At 44.6% G+C, this 20,339-nt stretch overlaps 1 protein-coding gene across 7 annotated transcripts in view; it reads left to right on the top strand.

Annotated features, from left to right (window-relative positions):
- The window catches only part of SH3PXD2A (SH3 and PX domains 2A), a 280,366-nt gene that overhangs the window by 197,202 nt on the left and 62,825 nt on the right, over window positions 1-20,339 (top strand). For 4 of the 7 annotated variants that reach the window (XM_054205000.1, XM_054205001.1, XM_054205002.1 and 1 more), the window contains one exon: window positions 7,725-7,856. In XM_054205000.1, the coding sequence (XP_054060975.1) occupies window positions 7,725-7,856 (132 nt within the window). Of the gene's footprint in view, window positions 1-3,422; window positions 3,750-6,788; window positions 7,417-7,724; window positions 7,857-20,339 lie in introns of those variants that run through there. The other 3 variants (XM_054205006.1, XM_054205003.1, XM_054205004.1) reach the window with 3 other exon arrangements.

Below are 20,339 nucleotides of genomic sequence, written 5' to 3'. Positions count from 1 at the left end.
TAAATGCGTGTTGCTAGTTTGGCTTCAAAAATATCTTTGCGTGATGATAGGGCAAATGTAAGTGATTAATTGCATTGCATGGTGCTTGAGAAGGTGAATGTTGATACGTAATCCTGCTCAGAAGTCTTCTGGTGCATCTGGCAGGTTCTTAACTCCCCATGCTGTTCCAGTTCACATGGCCTTTCAGTTTACTTCACATCCAAATGAATCCCAGGTTTCCAAGACAGCTACTTCTCAGTCCAGACTGCCATGGGCTATATCCTAATGTGGCAAGGTGATGGATCAGACTTGAATTTGAATATGATCTCCCAGGCTGGAGACTAGAACAGAAGCCAATTTTGTGCTGCCTGAGCTCCAGCTGAGGGCACGAAACTGTTCCATGAAGTGGAGACTCTAACCAAGGATTGCAAGTGGTTTAATTTCCTACTTTGGAAAAAGATGGGTGCCGTACAGCCAGATCCTGAAAGGTGCTGTGGTGGAACACCCCAACTAGCATTAAACTCCTTGGCTAGTCTGCTTTGTGCCATGTGGAGTAATGGGAATGTGTTGCACTGCTGAGGAGGACTAGGGCAAATGCCAGAGTATATAGGTGACTTCAGCCTGGTGGAAGACCCTGTCTAGCAGCTGTGTGAAAATCTCCAAGCAGTTTAACAGATTTGTGTGCAAAATACTTCAGTATTCTTAACTGTTGCTACCTGTAACCTAGTTGGTTGGAATTGCTGTTCAGAGAGCCAACTTTCCAAGGAGTAGAAAGAGGACTCAACTTTTTTTTTAACTTTTACCCTCCTGCCTCTAATTTTTCTTGGCTCTGTCTTAAAACCTAGCAGATCAAAAATAAAAAATAAAAATCCTGAGACTAACAAGCTCCACTTGGCAAAGGTCAGCACTGAATTTCTCCGTTTGTCAGGATTTTGTTGGAAATGCTGCTGAGGACTGTAAAGAAGGAAGAACTGATCTGGAGCACTCGCTTGTGAGAGTGTCTGCCACTTACCATGGGCCAAGCTCGTTCCCAACGTGTTCCCCGTGGGGGCTGTGTTTTGCTGCTGGTTTTAGTTGTGCGTCAGACACGTACTCCAGTGCTGGAAGCCACAGTCTACTTTAAAGCTGCCACTTGTCCCAAACTCTTGAAGGCTTATCCAGATCTTGGCTCTCAGAAGCACTAGAAAATACTATGTGTGCCGCATGCTGGGGAATGAATCCAGGCATCACGTTAATTTTCTGCTGCTATGATCACTAGTCTTATTCCCTTCTTGGTGGCAATGCATGCTGTTGGCTTACGCGCCCTGTAGCTGTTTGTAGCAGCAACCCAGGGGACCAGGAGGGAATTAATGCAGCTCATGGAGTTACCATCTATACCAGACTTCTGCCTGTATAGCCAGAAAGATAGTAAGAAGGATTACAGTTTTTTGCTACTGTGCAAGGAAGCTATTGCCTCATCTACTGAAAGGCTCGCAGAGCATGTGAATGCAGTGGAGTTGAGGAAGATGGATGGATGGATGTTCACTTGTGGAGAAATTTCTTATATGTTAATCATGGCTGCTAACCTGGGGTGAGAAGTTTTACATGCTGACGTGGCCATCACTGGGTGATCTGGCCTCAACCTTCTCTTACTCTCAGTCATTCTTTGGCCTGAGAATTTTTGTAGGCCGAACTTCTCAGGCTTTGAGTCTTCTAAATTACTTTAATGGTCAGATCCAAACCCTTCCCTTTCTGTTTTAAATCCTATTGCTGCTTAATAGCAGGGTGTCACCTGCTTTTGAAACTATTTTCTGAAAACACAGAGGAGAATTGCTTTGCTTTTTATAAAAGACCTACCTGGCCAAGCTCAGGAAAGAACTACAGAACTGATAGTGTATTAATAACCCATTTGATAGACTTATCTAAATACTTATTTTCATCTATATGAGGCAAAGAGGCTTTTCCCAGTGCTGTTTTATTGCCAAGACCTGGGGACTGGGCCGGGCTTGTACTGAATTCCTTTAGTTACGCTGGGTGGTGCTGAACTTCTGTCTCTGTCCCTAAAGCTTTGTGGCTTACGACTGCTACACTAAGAGCTGTCGATCTCTGAAGTCAAACACTGTTGGGACTGGGGGAATTCCTGCCTAACAGAAGGGATGGAGATGAATCCCCTTTCCTATTGTCACAAGCTGTGAGGGGCCTTTTACTTCCAAGAATAATCGACGTGCAAATACAGTGTGAATTTTGGTAAGTGGGAAGGGGGCTGAAGTCAGGCTGCAGTGCAGGAGTATCCAGGAGATGAGTCAAAGACTTGATTGTTTGTTTAGGGCACATTAAGAAAACAAACAAACAAATACCAAAATAAAACAAAAACCTCCTACTGAATAGAAGAGAGATCCTAGGCTTAGAAACATGGTTTTGATCTGAATCCATATTGTCCTCAAGCAGATTTCTAGGAGGCTTCAACAGCCTCATCCCACTGCTTACTCTAGGAACCGGTTATTTTAGCAACTGCTTTTTGGAGACCACCGTGAGACTGGGAGCTCTTGTGTAACCTTGTGTGATTTATGTGAAACTCTGCTTTTTATCTTGTGTGCATGAGACATTTAACACAATTTTTAGGCAGACCTAAGCTCTTTATCTTAAAATATTTGGGGGCAGATCACTGGTGGAAGGCTTAAAGAAAACACGCAGTTTTTAACATGTTTATTTATCATAGTGACTTGGTCCTTCTGATAAGAAATAAGAGGTAAAGTTTTTAGGGGAAGAAAATCCCTTTGTTTAGAGCTGGGCATATGGCTGTTGTGAGGTGATAGACGGATTGAGGATTTTGAGTAGGCTTGCTGCTATTCTGGATACTCTTTTTCCTCCTTCCCCAAACGGAGTTTTCCAGAGATACGTAAAGACTTACCCTCGATGAATTGGCTTTAGGCAAGAAACCACAGCTCTAGATCCAAGCTACCACAGTTACTCTTCCCTATGCGCAGAAAACTGTGAAGCTCTGACTTTATTGTATGGAAAGCCATGACGCTCAGAGATGCTTTCTGCCAGACATCCCTGTGTGCAGACCCTGCACGTGTCCTCAGCAGTTGTGCCCGGCTTGGAAGAGCTGCACTACCTACCAGTTGGTTGTTCAGCTGTGAATCATCCGTATGGCGTTCACTGACCGTTTCTGTGGTTTTGGCGGCTTCTGCAAAACTTCCACTGACCACCCCAGTACTAATTCATTAAGTCTGAATCTGTAAACACTTGATTGATAATCATAAAAGGGTAATATAAAAGCTTGTGCGCTGTATGGATTAAAAGAGCAGACATGTTTATAGCCTGATAACAACAGAGTACTCTGGCAAAGATCAGGAGTCTCAGATTTCCATATCCAGATGATTTTATTTTTGGAGTCCAGTTGGTGGTTTTAATTTTTGGCGATTGCAAAACCATCATAGGTCTTAGCTGTTGCAACACAGGAGGAGGAGGAAGACGCTCCTTGGAACGGGTGCTCTGCGCTCTTATTTAGGAGGCTTCCAGAGTAGTTGCCGGTCTCCGAGTACAGCAGGAGTAATGATGCTCCCTCCTCCCTGCCTGGCGAGGGGGACAGGGTGCAACTGTGTCACTTAATAGTGCCAGCTGTGAGGGGTATGGACAAGCCCCGATGACATTTCTGCCCAGCCCCAGGAAGGGAATCGCTGAGGTGAGGAGCGGGAGGATTGTAAAGTGGAGCCCTATGGAGAGGAGGAGGGGTATCCTCAAGACTTTAACCAGGAAACGGACTCGAGGCAAAAATAAACGGAGAGGCAAGCAAACTCTTATTTCAGCCAGCGATCTATCGTGCGTTCTGCTCCGGGGCGGGCTTGCAAGTTGAAGCTAAACCAAAACACTAATTCTGCTTTTTGGGGGGGGAAGCAGGGGGGAAACTTTAGCTGGCACATCAGCTTTGTCCTATCCTCTGCTTTCCGTTTCTTCTGCCTAGGCTGAAGAGTCTTTTAAAAAAAAGTGGGGCTCTGGTGTTGGGGGGCATTGCAGTGTCCATGTGAGCTTGCTGGGGAACTTGTGCTGCTCTGCATCCCTCTTCTCTGGCGTGCTTCACACTGAGCAGCCTGTTACTCTTCATGCTGTGTCCCGTGTTACAAATTAGACCCGAACTAATTGGCAGGGATATGGAAGTGCCCACAGCGGTGGGTGTACTTGGTGCTGTGCTCTCTGAGGTTCTTTTGAACCCCCTTTGGGGGGAAAAACCTGCGGTCTCACATAACGTAACAGCAATGTTGTGAGCATCCTGAGTGTCATTGAGGAGTAATTAATTTAAAGATGCTCGTGAGGGACAGAAGGCTGAGAAGGGTTAAATTTGGGTGGTGGGTTTTTTGTTTTTGTTTTTTCCTTTTTTTTACCATACTGACTGTGGCTGAAGGGAATATAGTAACAACCTAAACCAGGCTATCCACAAAATGTTTAATGCTTTTAATTACCGGGAGGAGCTGTTTCTCTGTCATCTTTCCTTTTCTCCTTCCTCCTTTCTTTCCTCCTTTACTGAAGTCTTCCCCACTGTGCAGTCCTTAATCCTGGGCAAGCATCACTCCAGGAGCCATAGGGACCCCACCTCTCCAAAGGGGGATATCCTCTAGGCATCATCTGCTGTAGCTGGAAATGATCAAGTTTGACCTTGGTTACTTCCTAGACAAAGCAATTTATCACCCTGGGGTGTTTTTTTTTTGTTGTTGTTTTAATAGGAACCCTGTAACACTTATACAAGCTTCTGTTAAAACAGACTGTTGATTGTATGTGTTGCACCAGCCACCATAGTGACTTAGAAATCCTCCTGCAGTGAGTACCTTATCCAAGGTAGGACAGAGTAAATGGCATCGTAAAGTGCTGGGTTTCAAATATGTGAGTGCAGATATAACCTACCTTGCCGGACTGTTGTATAAACTGACTTTTTTTTGGAGCCAGATTTGCAGAGGTGGATTTGAAATGCTGCTTCTCCGGGTTTCCTGGCAAGGTTGCTCCACTGGCACATGGTCCCTGGCTTGGCCTCAATGGCTGATGGCGGGGTGTTTGCCAGCCTGGTCGTCTCCTTGTTCCCATCAGGGTCATGTGCAACGCATGAGCACTGCTCCTGCTGCCAAGCCAATGCTGTGCTTTGGGTTTTTTGCCTTACTCTGCTCCCATGAAAACTGTCTAGGAGATAAGAGGAAAGAAGACATTTGGGGTGTCTATTTAGCAAGTAGCTTCCTGCATGTCCCCTGCTCCCTTTGCCACTGTTTGGTCCCTCCTTTTGCCCTTCCACACAGTGAATTCTCTGCTGACGCACATGTGTAAACATAAGGCCATGACAGCTTTTGTTTCTGGTTAGAGAACTGGTATTTATCTTAAGAAGACTAAAATGAAGTAGGGGTTGTAGGTGTTACTTGCATAAATAGGTTGAAGGAAGATGATAATACTGCCTGATTCTGGACTGGAGAAGGGACTGTGTGGGAAGCAGTGGGAAACAGGGGGAAGCATCTCGTCACACTCTGGATAACCAAATTAGCACTGGTTTAAACCAGAACACACAAGTCAAGTTGATTCATTATGACCAGAAACACGATGCTTATTTCGAAAGAACAGCTATGGTGAAAACTTTTATTATAAATTTCAACGTTGTCAGTTCATGGTCTTCTCCCCCTATTCCTGCTATTGGCTGTGGTTCAACTAGCTATAGAAAAGCTAAATCTCTTAAACACAAACTTCTAGAGGAGGTGACTCCTCTTTAAAGAAAATTAACCTATGTAACCTGAGGAGAGTCAGAGGCATGCTTAGGGAGCAAGGAAGTCTTCTAATTTTCTGTATTTCTTAAATCTGGTCCAAAGGGAGGCATTGTGATAGCGTTTCCTTTCAGGAAATGGTTGAATTAATTGCTTTTTGTTCTAGGATTTTCATTTCACAGGATGCTGTTTTAATGGCTGATGCACTCTTTACCTCTGTCTTGGCAGGGATGCTAATTATTTGTCTGTAGAATCGCTTTGCATCTTCAGCCTAAACGCATATGAACATGCTGCTTTTGGAAATACAGCACTGAGCATCCTGTGCTTGGCTGTCAGTCCCCTGACTTGTCTGGTGGACAGTTTCAGACCATACTGCTTCCTTCCCGTCTCTTGTAGCCAATTTGTCATCAGAGATTCAGGAGACCTGGAGTCTGCTCCTGGCTCTGCCCCCGTCACGTGAAATGCAGCAAGTCGTACATCTGCTGCTGTCTCCCCTTTCCATCTGCGTCTTAATCTAGACCGACAGGAACTGCCTCTTACTGTATAAAATGTATAATAATGCTGTTGGTCCAAACCACTCTGCCCTAATACACATTGCTGTAAACGGGAAACCTGTAAAATAGTTTTGCATTAAGGCATGTGTCCGGTGCCTCTTAGACAGAAATCGTAGGTGCTTTTCACTTCAGTTTGATACATAGTGTGTGTAAGTGAGGGCAAATTAAGAAACCCTGGTGTCCTAAAGGTCTTCATGACTCTTTGAGGTGGTTTCCAGGCAGAGCACAGTCAGCCTGTGCCTGGGCTTGGGGGTGCCGAGGCCTCGGCGGCACTGTTTATGTGGTACTAGAGAGTCGAGATTTATCTTGTACAACGAACGGCAGAGCGAGTGGGTGCCTCTCCGTGTCTGGCACAAGCGGCATGCCTGCCTCACAGCTCCACCTCAAAAGGCACGATTTGGGTTTGTGGGTGAAAAAGTTAGAAATCAAAAAAAAAAAAAACAAAAAAAAAAAACCCAAAAAACCCACAAAAAAAACAAAAACAAAAAAACCCAAACAACCCCACAAGAAACAACTCCAGGTGTGTGGGGGAAGGGAGAAGAACAGTTATTTTGTGCCTCTTTTCGCCCGTTTGTGTGAGATCCTACGCTCATTCATAAATGGCTCTGACAGCCAAAAGCCCTCAGTATGAAGAGAAAGGGAACAACTGGAGAAGCTGGCTCCAAAAGGTGCCGAAGGGTGATGGAGAGGGGGAAGCCAGAGCTCTGTGCCTACTGGGGCAGCCCGGGGCCGTGGCGCCCCGATCCCGCTCAGGGCTGCTCTGCCGCAGGGAATGCGGAACTGCGTAGCTGGCAGGGGGCAGGCGGGGGGTGGCTGTGTTTGAGCAAGGATCTGGCGCTATAACTTTTTTCTTTCTTCTGTTTCAAGTAAACACTCTTCCCCGCCCTCCCCTCTCTCCCTCCACCCCACCTCCCTCTCTTTCAATCCCGCTCATGTGTTTCTATTTAAGGGCTGCAGTGCAGACGAATATGATTGGCATCTACAGCCCCCTCTTGACTTTCAGCTCAAGCCTTTAGAGTGGAGAAGGAGCTGAGCCGCCAAGGGGAGAGCTGTTTTTTCTTTGGGTTTACTGGGGGGGATGGCTCATCTGTGGATTTATGCTGCTTCTGCCCAGGATTTTTCTCTCTGAATGGGAGCAAGGATTGTGGAAACCATGTTGGGAAGAGGTTTATTTTCAGAATCCATCATGAAACTTTGCAACTAATTCACTGTTTTCAGCTCCTTTTCGTATTTTTTTTTCCTCCCCTTTTTTCTTCTTCTTCTCTCCAATGTCCCTCTGTGCTGCTGGGTTGTGGGCCAGAGGAGGCTGTTTCTATATGGCCAGCCATTTGGGGATATGCTGCGAGCCAAGGTTGTTTGCTGATTCGCTTGGCTCTGGTGACAAGTTGGCCTGTCGTGAATCGGATGGACGGAGGTCGCTCTCGAGGAGCCATGGCTGGAAGCTGGCTTACGGCTTGCTTTTTCCCTTCCCCAGGTGCTGATGCTAGCTCTGAACCCATGATCCTGGAGCAATATGTGGTGGTGTCCAATTATGAGAAGCAGGAGAACTCTGAGATCAGCCTCCAGGCTGGAGAGGTCGTGGACGTCATAGAGAAAAACGAAAGCGGTAAGACACATTTGCTGCTTTTCCCTCTTCCAATGGTCCGATTTTTTTTGTATGTGTTCCTCTTCTTTCAGTTTCCTCATCACTACTTGTAGCTGTACGTTAGCTCCATCTGGTACAGTTACTATGTCTGGCTGAGGATGTTGAAGTTTCTCAATGTTGATTTGGGCTGGGGGCCAAATGTTGCCTTCTACTGTAAGAATGTTTCATAGGTTTTGTGCATTAATTAGCCAAAGTACGCTAATGGAAAACGAAGGTGAAGGAGAGAAGGATCTGCAGCTAATGAAGCTGATATATAGTAGACTGATACAGTTGCCCTGCTGTCTCTTCAAGTCTCTGTCAGCATTTCCATTACTAAGTCCCTTTTCAGAGGATTTATAGGATGAGTGTTTAAAAATTGCTTGGGATGAAACTTGGCTTGACAGCTTAGCCCGTGGCCCAGAGCTCAGTAGGGAGGGGGGAGAATGTGCGTAAGTACGTGGCCATGCACAGTTTCAGAACTTCTTGCAGAAGTGTTAATTGGGGAATTTTGAGGCAAGGAGGCAGAGCCTGTCACGTAAAAGCAAGACGAAATCCCTTTTTCTGCCATCCCTGGAATAACCAGCTTCCACTTGGAAAATGATATTTTTGGCAAGTGTTTGTATAGATATCTTTTGTGTACTTTAACTCTTGGATGTCTGGTAGCTTTGAGTCAGCCTGAACAAATACACGAGAGTGCATCCATGTGAGTGGTTGGAGCGGGTTAGCAGCTGGTTTGAATAACTGCCTGTCTTCAGCAGCTCCCCCTCCTCCCCTCCAGCACTCCCTCCGTATTAATTCAAAGCTGTTGTCCAGGACTGGTTTCCAGCCCACTCGTGACTTGTGTGTCCTCATCCAGAGGAGCTGCTGGCATTTGGAGCCGTTTGAGTGAAGGCTGATGTCGCGGTAGCTCCCCACGCAGGGCTTTCACGGCTGGCTGGATCTGGAGCATGCTGGGCATGCCAGAGCTTGGGGGAACCAGGGCGCCCTGATCTCGGACTCACATCCATCTTCCAGAGTTCTGAGTCAGGTTATCCACAATGATGACCATGCGTTGGACTTATTTATTTTTCTTTTAACTTTTCTTTGCTGTCTGAAAGCCTAATGCTTGTTTGGCTGAATGTGACAGAGTCAGTTGCTGGCCAGTGATTTAGTGTGGCGTCCAAAAGGATAGCGTGTGGAAATGCACTGGCTAGCATGAACAGAAATGCTTGTGTCCTGGATACTGACTGTGTCACTTGCAAAACTAGTGGAGGACAAAATGCTCATCTGACCTTCCAACCTAGGCAATTCTATGAAGTAGAAGAATAAAGCAATCGTTATGATTGAAGTGTGTGTGTGGGGGGGAATGTCTTAACTTCTTAAACTGTGTCTGGGCTAGTGGACAAGCATCTTCCCTTCCAAGCCTGAGGGCTCCTCATTGTCAATAGCTGGTGTTCCTGCTGTCAGAACAAGCCTGGTTATGGTGGTAACTTATATTCATATCCATGATATCCCTGTCTTGGATAATGGCTTATGGAGCCAAGGGAATTGGGTTGTTAAATAATGCAAGAAGTGTCTAAATTCCAAATTACAGTTCCTTTGTATTTTCTTTTAATGTGGCCTCTCTGCCTTGCACAGTTCACATCATATTGTATTGAATCACATGGTATGTGGAGATATAAATGGAGAGTGTCGGGGTTTGAATTTAATTAGTGGGTCCAGAAATATGACTCTTCTAAGGAAACATCCTTGAACTTGGATTACAGTTCTTAATACCATATTCTGATGCTTAGCAGCTGGATTTCTTAATGCCCATGTAAACAAGGAAGGAGATCTGAAGCCCTGAATGCCATGCTATGATCTTGTCCTTTATATACATGTGTATAAAGTAAAGATATTGATTTTTTTTTTTTTTTTTTTTTTAAATGTAAGTCACTGGTCGGTGATGGAGAGCGCATCATTTGCTTTGGGTACTTGTCTAAACTGTTCTGGCAGAGAAATCATGTTTCAGTTGTTCCAAGAACAGGACACCAAACATACACTCTCAATCTCCCCTAGGTTAGGGATACCCCAGGAATGACTGTAATACTGTGACTTCTTGTCTCTTCAGCAATAGCTGAACCTATAAATGGCATGTAATGAAAGCAGCAAAAGTTTCTCAAGTGTTAACTTCGGAAACTCATGAGTTATTGTTTGAATTTGGGTATCTGTTTAGTGTAGGCAAGCAAGCCTACAAGATGTGGTTATGACTTCTAAGAACATGGGGAATATGCTTTTCAAGAAAATAAGATTATTGAACTATGCATGTGTGTAGTAGTTCATCTGACTGTATGCTTATGTTGACGTGATAAGCGCTGTGAAACTATATCTGTGATTGTATAAATTGTTCTTCTCCTGATCTAGACAAGCAAAGGTGATGTAAGGTGTTACGGATGTCACCTGCAGCAGGGATTGTTCCTTCAATGAAAGGAAGGAAGCATGGTTAGATGGAAGTATGGTCTCTGCATGGCTGAGAAGTCCCATCAGACTGGACAGTGTGCATTGGATGTGCTGCTGGGCCAATATCTCAAACTTCCTTGTGCACACAGATGCGTATAGCACATCATATATCTGGTGTGGGGGTTTTTAACTGTACTCTGGGGAAGCTAGATATGAAAAGGCACAAATGACCGCTTGATTTTTTTAAAACCTTGCCTGAACAGGGTTGCTTGCCAATGCCTAGAGGCACTTCAAGGGTTCTTTTTTTTTTTTTTTTTTCCTGGAGTGGGAGAAACCTTGACTTGGCTGTGCTGCATGGCTTTGGGGAGGAAACACTTTCTCTTTGCGGGTCAAATGGCCCTATGCTTTTTACACAAGGAAGGTCAAAACTAGTTTCCAAACAATGGTGCCTGTTTTGTGTCCTGCTGTATGTTTTCTTCTGAATGCTTCTAGGGCCTGAGCTAGGCCTGTGATGTTTGCCTCCAAATTGAGTACCCCCTGAAAGGATGTAAGCTCTGCTTTCAAAGGCCAGTGTATAGGGCAGAGGTAGAAGGGGAAAAAATAATCTGATACTTGATTTATTGAAGCTGTTCTGGTTGTCATCAAGCTACATTAACTTCATCTTAAGTAAGTGTGTTGTGTTTACTGTATCGTATTATTCAGTGTTACTTTTCCCATGTAAGAAATGGCATTTAAGGCGTCTTGCAGGCAGATATGCGCAAGCCCATTTGGTAGGGCCTTGTGTCATACTTTGTCTTCTCTTTCACTGAAAGAGTTGGATAAGGTTGTCTTCGTTATTGTGCCAAGGAAAGTTATGACTTGGACATCATTTGAAGTTGACTTAAAAGCGAGGTCAGCGTAGCATATGTGCTAAATAATTTCTGAAACCCTTCATCTCAGTTGTGAAGCCCAACCCGACTGTTGCTGCAATTGCCACAGAAGCAAACCTTGCTAGACCGAAAGAAATCGGTAGGATTTCTATACTTCAAACAAATTATTTAGTAAGGTACCAGCTCTCAGATTTGGCACTTAGTTTTTAGCAGCAAATACCTGTCTTGCATCAGCAAAAATTGTCCTTCAGACCTTCTGAATTCTGGTTACGTGAGCAGACGACCTGCAGTGTGCCTGATATATCTGATGGATATTTATCTCATTCTTTTTTTTCCTTAGCTGAGAAGGAAAATCTGCATGTAGCACTGGTCACAGATGCATCAGGAGAAAAAGGGAGATTTACAGTCTCTCCAGATGGTGTCTGGGATACAGGGCTTGTCTTCCTTGCTGGAGGTGACTGTAATTTGTTTAAAGGCACTGTGTAACCAACCTGCAGTGTCCAACACTATCTAAACATTTCTGAGCTGTTTCAGAACAATAATGCGAATAGTTGAGTCAAGTACATAGGCTTCTTTTAAATCTTAACAAAAAAAGCCTCGTGGAATGACTTAAAGATGTATTTCTGCTGCAGAAAGGGAATGTTGTGACTTTAAAGCAGGAATCTGCACAGATTTCTTTAAGGTAGAAGGAGGAGGGACTGGGCCAGAGCAGCTCCCTCTCTGCCAAGTTTTGTGTGGATGTGGCTTGAAACGGTCAAACTATAAACTGTGGCAGCAGTGTTTGCAATGGAAAACCTGACAGCCGGTGAAGTATAAGCATACTCCCGAGCACCTCTGCCTCTCCTGCTGCTGCTCTGCTTGCAGGCAGGATGGGGGCTCTTCCATCACAGCCTCCGCGAGCCATGTCTGCGGTGGAGGCATCGTGGGATGGTGTTTTCAGCTGGGCTGAGCGGGATCATAGCCATTTCCTTTGCAATTACATAACTGCAGACTAATTTCCAGTATTATATTACATACAATACGTAAAACAAAGCTATTACGGCTAGTGTAACTTTTTTGGGATGCAAAGGGATCTCTGAGAAGGGAGGCTGCTCTTCTCCCCTTGACTGGGAGGGCGGACATGACACTGAGGTATCACCATAAGGAAGGTCTCTGCTTGTCTCAGTGCTCTGGCTTAGGGGTCTTGAGACTTGCTGGTTGGGAGATCAGTGTGTGGCTGGCAATGTGCTCCCGATCACCTTTTGACTTCACTTGTGCCGCTCAGCAGCTGCAGTCGGAGAGGGACATAAAGAGGCCACAGCTCTCTTGTGACTCTGAACTCCTGGGGCTACGCTGGCTTCCCTATTGCAAACTCCATCCTCTTAGATTGAGGGCTTTTTGAGTTTGGCTTCTGCCTCTTCATAAGAAACATAGCACTCTTTATTTGAAGGTGTTGTTCTCTGGGGTTAAGTAACTGGTTTTACTTAGTACCAAATAAGACCAAGTTTACTTTCTTGATGAATTACTATATCTTGTCTAAAGGGGCACTATTCAAGTGGAGCAGATAAAAACCCCAGCTTCTCTGTTTCTGGCATTTCATGGATCATCTTTGATCCCTATATCCCCTCTGCCATGCCTGCAAGTAGCATTGACTTTTTTTCAGTCCCTTTTCTTTAGTGTGGTGGGGGTTTTTGTTTTAAATTCTGTAAAGACAGATGTTCCTCTCTTATATCTGCTTTCTGCTGCTTTACCCCTTTCTCTAGGATGTTGTCTTCATGATCCCCACGTTTTACACAAGGGGAGCTTGGCATCAACTGCACTTCTAGCAAACGTCTCTGAGCGTTAGTATTATCATTTTGCAAAAGCTGGCCAAAACCAGTGCGCTTCTGTTTATTCTAACAAATAAGTGATATGCTAGCAGTTTCCTAGGCTTCCAGTGTGGGTGTAGGTCTATACAAAATTGCAAATGCAGTTACTGTGTTTGCTTATGAAATGTCAATAGCTGTGTGTTCGCTGGTTGGATGCATTGCCAGACACAGTATGCCTAATTGCCAACACCATGCTTTATTTCAGGTGCAATTGTGCATGCTGGTTTTCCCTGGAAAGTTGTTTTTTTTTCCTTACAAAGCATTTCAAGAGAGTGTGGTACATCAGATGTGATTCCGGACTTTATTTCTGTTTGTACATTCGTCAGTTTGCTCAGAGAGGTCTACTTTGCTGCGTTGCATTTCTGTTTCTTCCCAGCATGGCTGTGTATTTGAATTTTAAACCTTGTAAGAGACCATGGTCGTGATATAAAAAGTAAATACTCCCTCGTACAGCAGCCCCTTCTCTACATCAGTCCTGGAGCTGTTCCTGGAATTTGAGGAGGAGAAACAAACACTTATGTAGGTTGAAGACTGTTCCTCTAGTACCAGTGGCTTCATCCCAGAGGACAGGTTTAGGTAAGTGGCCACCACTAAATACCTGTGATAGCTTGTGTAACTACTCCTCTGTGCACCGGTGTTCATGACTCTAATCAGCAGAGCTGAGTTCAAGGAAGGATCACCCCAAACCCCTTCAGGAGGGGGAGGAAGGGTTGCGCTTTGGCTGTGGCAGTAGACTCCAGTGCCCTATTCTGAACTCAGTGCTTGCCTTGCCATGCGTCCTGTCTTTCTGGGCTTGTCACCAGCCCTGCAGCGAGGATACTTGATCCACTTATGAATCAGTTCCTGTCCTGCCCCAGTTTTCTGCCCAGTGTATGTACTAAGGCAGACAAACACAGGCCATCTGAGGAGGCAGGGTGGGTGATGAGGAATTTTTGGCTAGGAGTTACTGGAAAGTTATTTAATGTCCTAAAAAACAGTGTTTGAAGCTTTTCCTCCAAACAGGGTCAATGCTGGCAAAGCAGAGATGCTTTTCTCCTTCAAGTGCTTACAGCTCAGGGGCTTGAGAATGGTTTCTCTGTTCAGGCAGAGTCTCAGAGTTGTCTGTGATGAGGGTAAGGATGCTCAATGGAACTTGCTTGTCTTTGACTCTCTTTGGGCTTTTTGGAGATAGTGATCGAGGTTGGTTGTTCTCTTGCTTTGTTTTGCAGTGGTATAAGCAAAGCATCCTGTTAATGCATCTGTGGATGTGCAAAGGGTGGAACTTAGTTAAACTTTAGCTGTCTGGAAGCTGGCATCTGTGGAGAGAGCCTGGGGGTCTTGTTTTAAAGTAGCCGATGGAAGTGGGGTCAATGGAGTATTGGTAGGACAGACAGGAACATTTAGACTAATCCAGGCTCTGTGCTGGCTCCAGGGGAAGCCTGAGACAAGCTTAGAGTAGAGAGGTAAAACTGAAGGTGTGATTTACTCTAGCCAACTTCTCACTAGAGATCCGCTCTGTTCTGGGAATTCAGTGCCCGACCAACCCTGCAAATACTGCAGACAGGCACTCCCTCTTCCAGTGGCCTGTTTGCAAAATGTTGAATGGATAGAGAGAATTTACACTCACACCAGAAACAGCCGGATCAGCAGGAGATGAGGAGGAGCACTTCTTCCTCTGCTTTTGCCCCTGGGAGCCCAAGGGTGGGGTGACACTGTCTAATGACTTTAGCAGCTGTACTAAGCTGGAAGCAGCCCCTGACAGCCTACCCTGACCTCTCTGGTGATTCTGTTTTGTAAGTATTTTCTAACCCCTTTCTTCTTACCTTCCCTCCCCACCTCATCCCCCAAACTGATTGGATTTTTAAATGTGCCTCTCTGCAAAGGTAAGGAGGTGGTGGCTGCTTTCTTTTTCTGACTGTTCAACTTTCACCAGGCAAAGGATGTTGGTATGGCTGAAGCCCTCACTTAAGTTTCAAGAACTTAACTTAGATTCAGTTACCCCTGAGCTGCAGTTCAAGGCTTCCCTGTACCTAGGTTTGAACAATAAACTATTTGGAACTGACTTTTCTAGACCTGCCAATTGTGTGAGCATCACCAAACCAACATCTCAGCTGAGGCTGGGAGGCTGCTGCATAAAACAAAGTGCTTCAATTATGAATGTGTTGTAATATTCATGCAGCTATCTTGTGGTGTCTAAATGGCTTTTCTTTCCCCAGCTTAGTAACTTACATGGCAAGTGACCTTTTTTTTTTTCTATATTTAAGAGCTTGGAAGGTAATTCTCTATGTTGGAACCAAAGCAGTGGTTTTAATGCTCTGGTTTTTGTAGTTGTCCTCTGCTGTGGAAAATTAGGTTGTTCATTGTCACCTCTGAAATACCTGCAGTTTTGTGACTGTGCAAAGGGAATGAGTGGGCTCCTGCTTTTCTGCTGGGAATACTCATTACAGCCCTGTGACAAGGAGAGACTGTCCCTTTAATTGTGCTGTGACATTTCCATCTCTTCTGGGAACACTCTGCATTTGATAGACATCCTTGTTTGCCCGGCTTTGAATTGCAGTGCGTACTTGCTCTAACTTCTTGGTGACAAGCTCATTACGAACACTTGAAATATGGCTGTCTGGTTACACTATGCCCTTTGCAATGCCTAGTTCTGCTGAAGCTTTCCTGGGACACCTCCAGACAGTTCTGGAGCTCTGCTAGTAGGGATGTTTTGCTTGTTGGGATGGAGGAGTTGGTTGGTGTCTTGTATTATTTGGGTCTCACTTGAGTTGGGAGCAGCTGAATGTCATACTAAAGTGACCTTCAGTGCATTCATAAAGCCTTGCTGAAGTCAACTATTAGTGCTGCTCCCTCAGGTTCATCATGGAAGTTTTCAGTGTAGCAAGAAGTTAACGAATATTTTCCAAGTAATGCTGCCTCCTTTCATTCTACTATAGAGGGAGGAAAAACGATTAACAAGTAGTAGGGACATGAGATGTCATGGGGTTATATTCCTCTAAAGTATTCTCCTCTTTAATTGTACCTATCGGATCCCCTCTGTGTAGTGTTTACTTTTAAATTGTTTTAAAGGAACTTCTCTCCAGATAGAGACACAATAAAAATGAACTTCCAATTTGAAATTATTCTTCTAGAGCATATTTTCTCAAATGCTGTGTGCTTCAGTGTGTGGTTTATATTCGTTTTTTAGTCCCCATTGTTTGTCTTAATCTTGGGCAACTGGTATTCTGACAGGGCTAGTTCAATTACGTGGTTTTTTTTTCCTTTTTATGGAGACATCTGAAGTCCAACCACTTTGACTTTTGCATTCATTTGTGTCTTTTCTTTAGCTGATGTCATATGTCTGTGGGACAACTGTCCTCCCACCCCTAGATTTCTCTAACCTAGGGGGAAGGGTTATTGCTGTGAATAGGAAGTCTCCAGATGTATTAAATATGCATCTACAGGGCTGGGTTTTTTCCATTTACTGTCTTCTAAGCATCCCACTGAAGTATAACAGGTTCCTTTTTACATTTCCCTCCGTCTGGCTTGACACGGCACAAAATACTACCTTTTTAGTTCTACAGTTCTCTAATCTCTCAAGAAATGGGAACAGGAGCCCAGAGAGAGGAATCCCCTCCACCTTGCAAGACGCAGCAGCGCAGGCTTGCTTGCAAGGGCAAAGCCTTCACACAGGCAGGATTGAAAGAGGTCCCACAAGGTTGCCAGGTCAGCACGTGTGGAGGCTTTTCTTGTCTCCAAACCACAAGAAGTGTAGTTCAAAGGGGGAAAAGTGTATGTCAGCCCTTGCAAAGATTGTTTTGTTCCTGCAGCTGTTTTGACTTCCCCATATACAAGGGGCTAAGGCCCTTAAGACCCCTTCTAGGAGCAGGGCAGGGAATAAGCCTGTCTGGACTTCATGTTTGGTAGCCGTAGGCATGAAATCTGTGCCAGGCCTTCTGAGAGTGCCCTGCTAGTCTGGCTGCTGCAGAGAGGGTGGGATGTGACTGCTGAAACCACAGACTTGAAGACTTAGTTGTCTATAAAAGCAATTTAGTCTTGGAGGAACAGAGCGCACCAGTAAGCGTGGAAAAGTCAAGACAGCAAGCAATACTACCTTTAAGTTTGCTGTACAACACAGCCAGGCACTTCTGAATAGCAGACTCTCTCCAGATCTCTGAAAACTTCAATTCTGAAATTTCCAGCTGCCTGCAAGTTCCCTCCTCTTTCCCTTCTCCTCTAATCTGCTGTGCTAAGCCTTTACGTTCAGGCAGATAGTTAAATTCTCTGTTTCCACTGCATACCCTGTTCGGAGCCCAGGATGGCAGGCTGAAAAGGAAAAAATTTTACACAGCATCCCTGGTTGGAGCCTTTACTCATTACCTCCTCTGTTTATGCAGTTACTGCCAGTTTCGGGACCCTGAAACCTGCCCCAAGAAAATGTTTCCAAGGAAAATCTGCTTTTCATATTAGAATACATAAACTTTATAATGATTGGGTTTCCTATATCAGCCAAATAGGTCACCAGCTCAGCACTGCTGCAAGAAACTACCTGAGGCCAAGAAGATCCAAGGATATTACTGACGCCTTCCAATGAGTCCTGTAGGTACCTTGTGGGCTACATTCCTTGGGATGTGACTGCCTTAAAAAAAAAAAATTAAAAAAAAAAAAATAAAAGTATTATTTAGATAGGTTTTTGCAATTACAAAGTTTCTTTTAAGAAAGGAAGTCACTGAAATGGCTTTAAATAAGCTCTGAAAATACTAAAATGCGTAGTGACTGATGGCTTCTGCCCTTTGTTCTAGTTAATCAAGAAAGCAATTATACACAAAGGCTTTGGCTCTTGTGGTGACTTTAAGGCCTATTTTTCAAAGTAAGCGAAAGACTGATGGTGCATTTTTGTTGTGTCAGATGAGGACAAGATTAATAAAGGATGGAAGAGATATTTTTTTTTCCCCAAGCTGCACAGCAAATAAGCAGTTCTAATAATACTTTGGCAGTAAAATGGAAGCTGTAATCATTAGCAGACATGTTTCAGTTACGACCAGCAACATAACTCCTTACTTTTGGTTTTCATGTTAAAAAGAATTCAGTTTCCCCACAAACCAATTTCTTGTCCATCTTCAGATTAAGCAAAATTTATAGAAGTAATTGCCTTGCTTAGGAGTTTCACGAAATGGTCAGATTTAGGGGGTGGCTTGACAGAAGGGTGTATGTTGGCTCTTCCTGTCTACCCCTTGGGCTGGAGCATCAGACTTTCCAGCATTCTTGACAGGGACTTTAATTATTTTTGTGGTAGAAAGATGTTGGCTCGCAGCTGGATTAACTGAAGCAGTTCTGGAAGGCGCAAGGGATGAGATGGGCTCTCTTGGATCTCTGTTTTACTGGCTGGCTTCTCTTTACTGTTTTTATTGGCCGGTTTGGTTTTTTGTATCTTGATACTGAGTGACTTCATCTGAAAGTTTCACATGCAATGGGACATCACTTTACTTCAAATGAAACCGGACTGCAGTTATATTGGCAACATAGTCCAAACTTCAACTTGGTGATAATGCCAAGTATTTCCCAGACCTTGCTTGAGCCCGTCTCTCCTGTTTCTCCCCGCAATGTGGACACGTGCTGGAGAGCCCTAGCCTGTTGCTTTGAAAAGTTGTTTTAATTCTGTTCACAGAACCACCTCCTGCTGATCTTTTCCCCTCTCCCATAGTGCGCACACCCTTTCTGGTCAGCGTGCTGGCGGGATGGGCTTTAATGCAAGCTTATCTCCCAGTGGTGGGAGGGGAAGGGCAATGCTGGGTGTGCTCATGCTGCAGATCTAGCTTCTCTTTGCTGCTATATTAATACAGCTGCCATATGTTTGCTTAAGAATCCCAGACTGGTTTGATACTTGGATAAAAGAGAAAATAAGTTGTTACTCTTTCATGATTAGCAGCAGCTTGACTAGCTAGGCTAGTGCTGGCAGGCACATACCTGCGCTGTCTGATGAGTGTAAGATAACACCTTCATGATTTGATGTCCAGGTCTTGAGGCACTGCTGACTTTCAAACAGTGCCCATACGTGCAGGTGAAATGTATCCTGCTTAAAGGACAATAGGTCTTAGGGAGTCTAGGTGAGCGCATACAAAACTAGGCAATTGGAATAACAAATTTCAATGTGCTGAAACTGAAATGAAGTTAAGGAAGCCCTGAACACAGGTCCCTAATCAAACATGATGGAGGTGATGGGGGGGTGCAGGGTGGCCCTAGGATTGGAAGAACAGCATCTAATATTAAGCCTGAATCAATGGCTTTGAACACTAGTAAGGTGATAAATAGCACTTTAATCTCTCACATGGCCTTTTATAGCATTTGCATGTTATTAGATGCCTCCCTGCATGACGAAAACTTGAGCTGCTTGGAGTGACTTGACCCATTCATCTTAACTGAGTATAGCTGGAGATTCAGGATGGGTAATGTGAACCTGGAAAGATCCATCACTGACCATTTGAAACCCTAGGATTAAACTTGAAGCCAATTCATTCAGTGCCCTGGAAACCGCTTTGAAGAATGTATTTCTGGGTGTGGGCCAGGGGAAGACTGCACACACTGACTCACGGGAGAGAAGGTGAAGCTTGCTTGTTTGCCTGAAAACAAGATCAGGAATCTGAGACAGTTTCTCTGAGGTTTTGTTCTTAATACTGACTTAAATTCCTTATCACTACTGAGAGGGAAACTCTTTGCAGAATATGAAGAACCAAAATTACAGGATGGCTATATGCTCTGTGTGAGCTGGCATATTATTCCCTTGCTTCAAGTAGACCTTCTGTGACCAAAATCTCCTTGAATAAAAGGAGAATGACCAGAAATGGGATGCTATTTCCATTGACAGGCAAATGGGATAACTGAGCCCTATAGAAAATGCCTCTTTTGCTCCTCCTGAGTGCAGCAAGCAGAGCTGATTCCTGTACCAGCTAGAAGTTAAATTACACAGTTGGTCATTCCAGATGACTTTGGTGTATTTTTGGAGCCGACTATACACTTCCTGGGCTGTTAGCATGTTGGTTTTAAAATAAGAAATGAGCCTCTCGGGTTTGGTGTGTGAACCCTTCCACTCAATTGAGAACTGTGAAGTTAAGTATCTCTTTTGCAGAAGTATCCAGGTTTGAGAGCCAGCCACATGAAAGGGTGTGGCTTTCCCTATGCCACCCCAGAGTCTCCCTTGCAAAAAAATCCAAAACAGAAACCAGCATCCCCCAATGACGACACTGTCCGCAGAATGTGCATGAGGGAACTTGGGAGACTGAATGGTTCTGGGGTTGGCTTGCAAGATGCTTGCTGACACTGGTTTAAATTTGGCTCAGGCTACCAGGAATTGTTGTGTAGTGGCATTTGAGGGG

Source organism: Rissa tridactyla, chromosome 6 (assembly GCF_028500815.1).
Source record: "Rissa tridactyla isolate bRisTri1 chromosome 6, bRisTri1.patW.cur.20221130, whole genome shotgun sequence".
Taxonomy (NCBI): domain Eukaryota; kingdom Metazoa; phylum Chordata; class Aves; order Charadriiformes; family Laridae; genus Rissa; species Rissa tridactyla.
The sequence above is the reverse complement of the archived record's forward strand: the minus strand, read 5'-3'. Positions and strand labels throughout refer to the sequence as shown.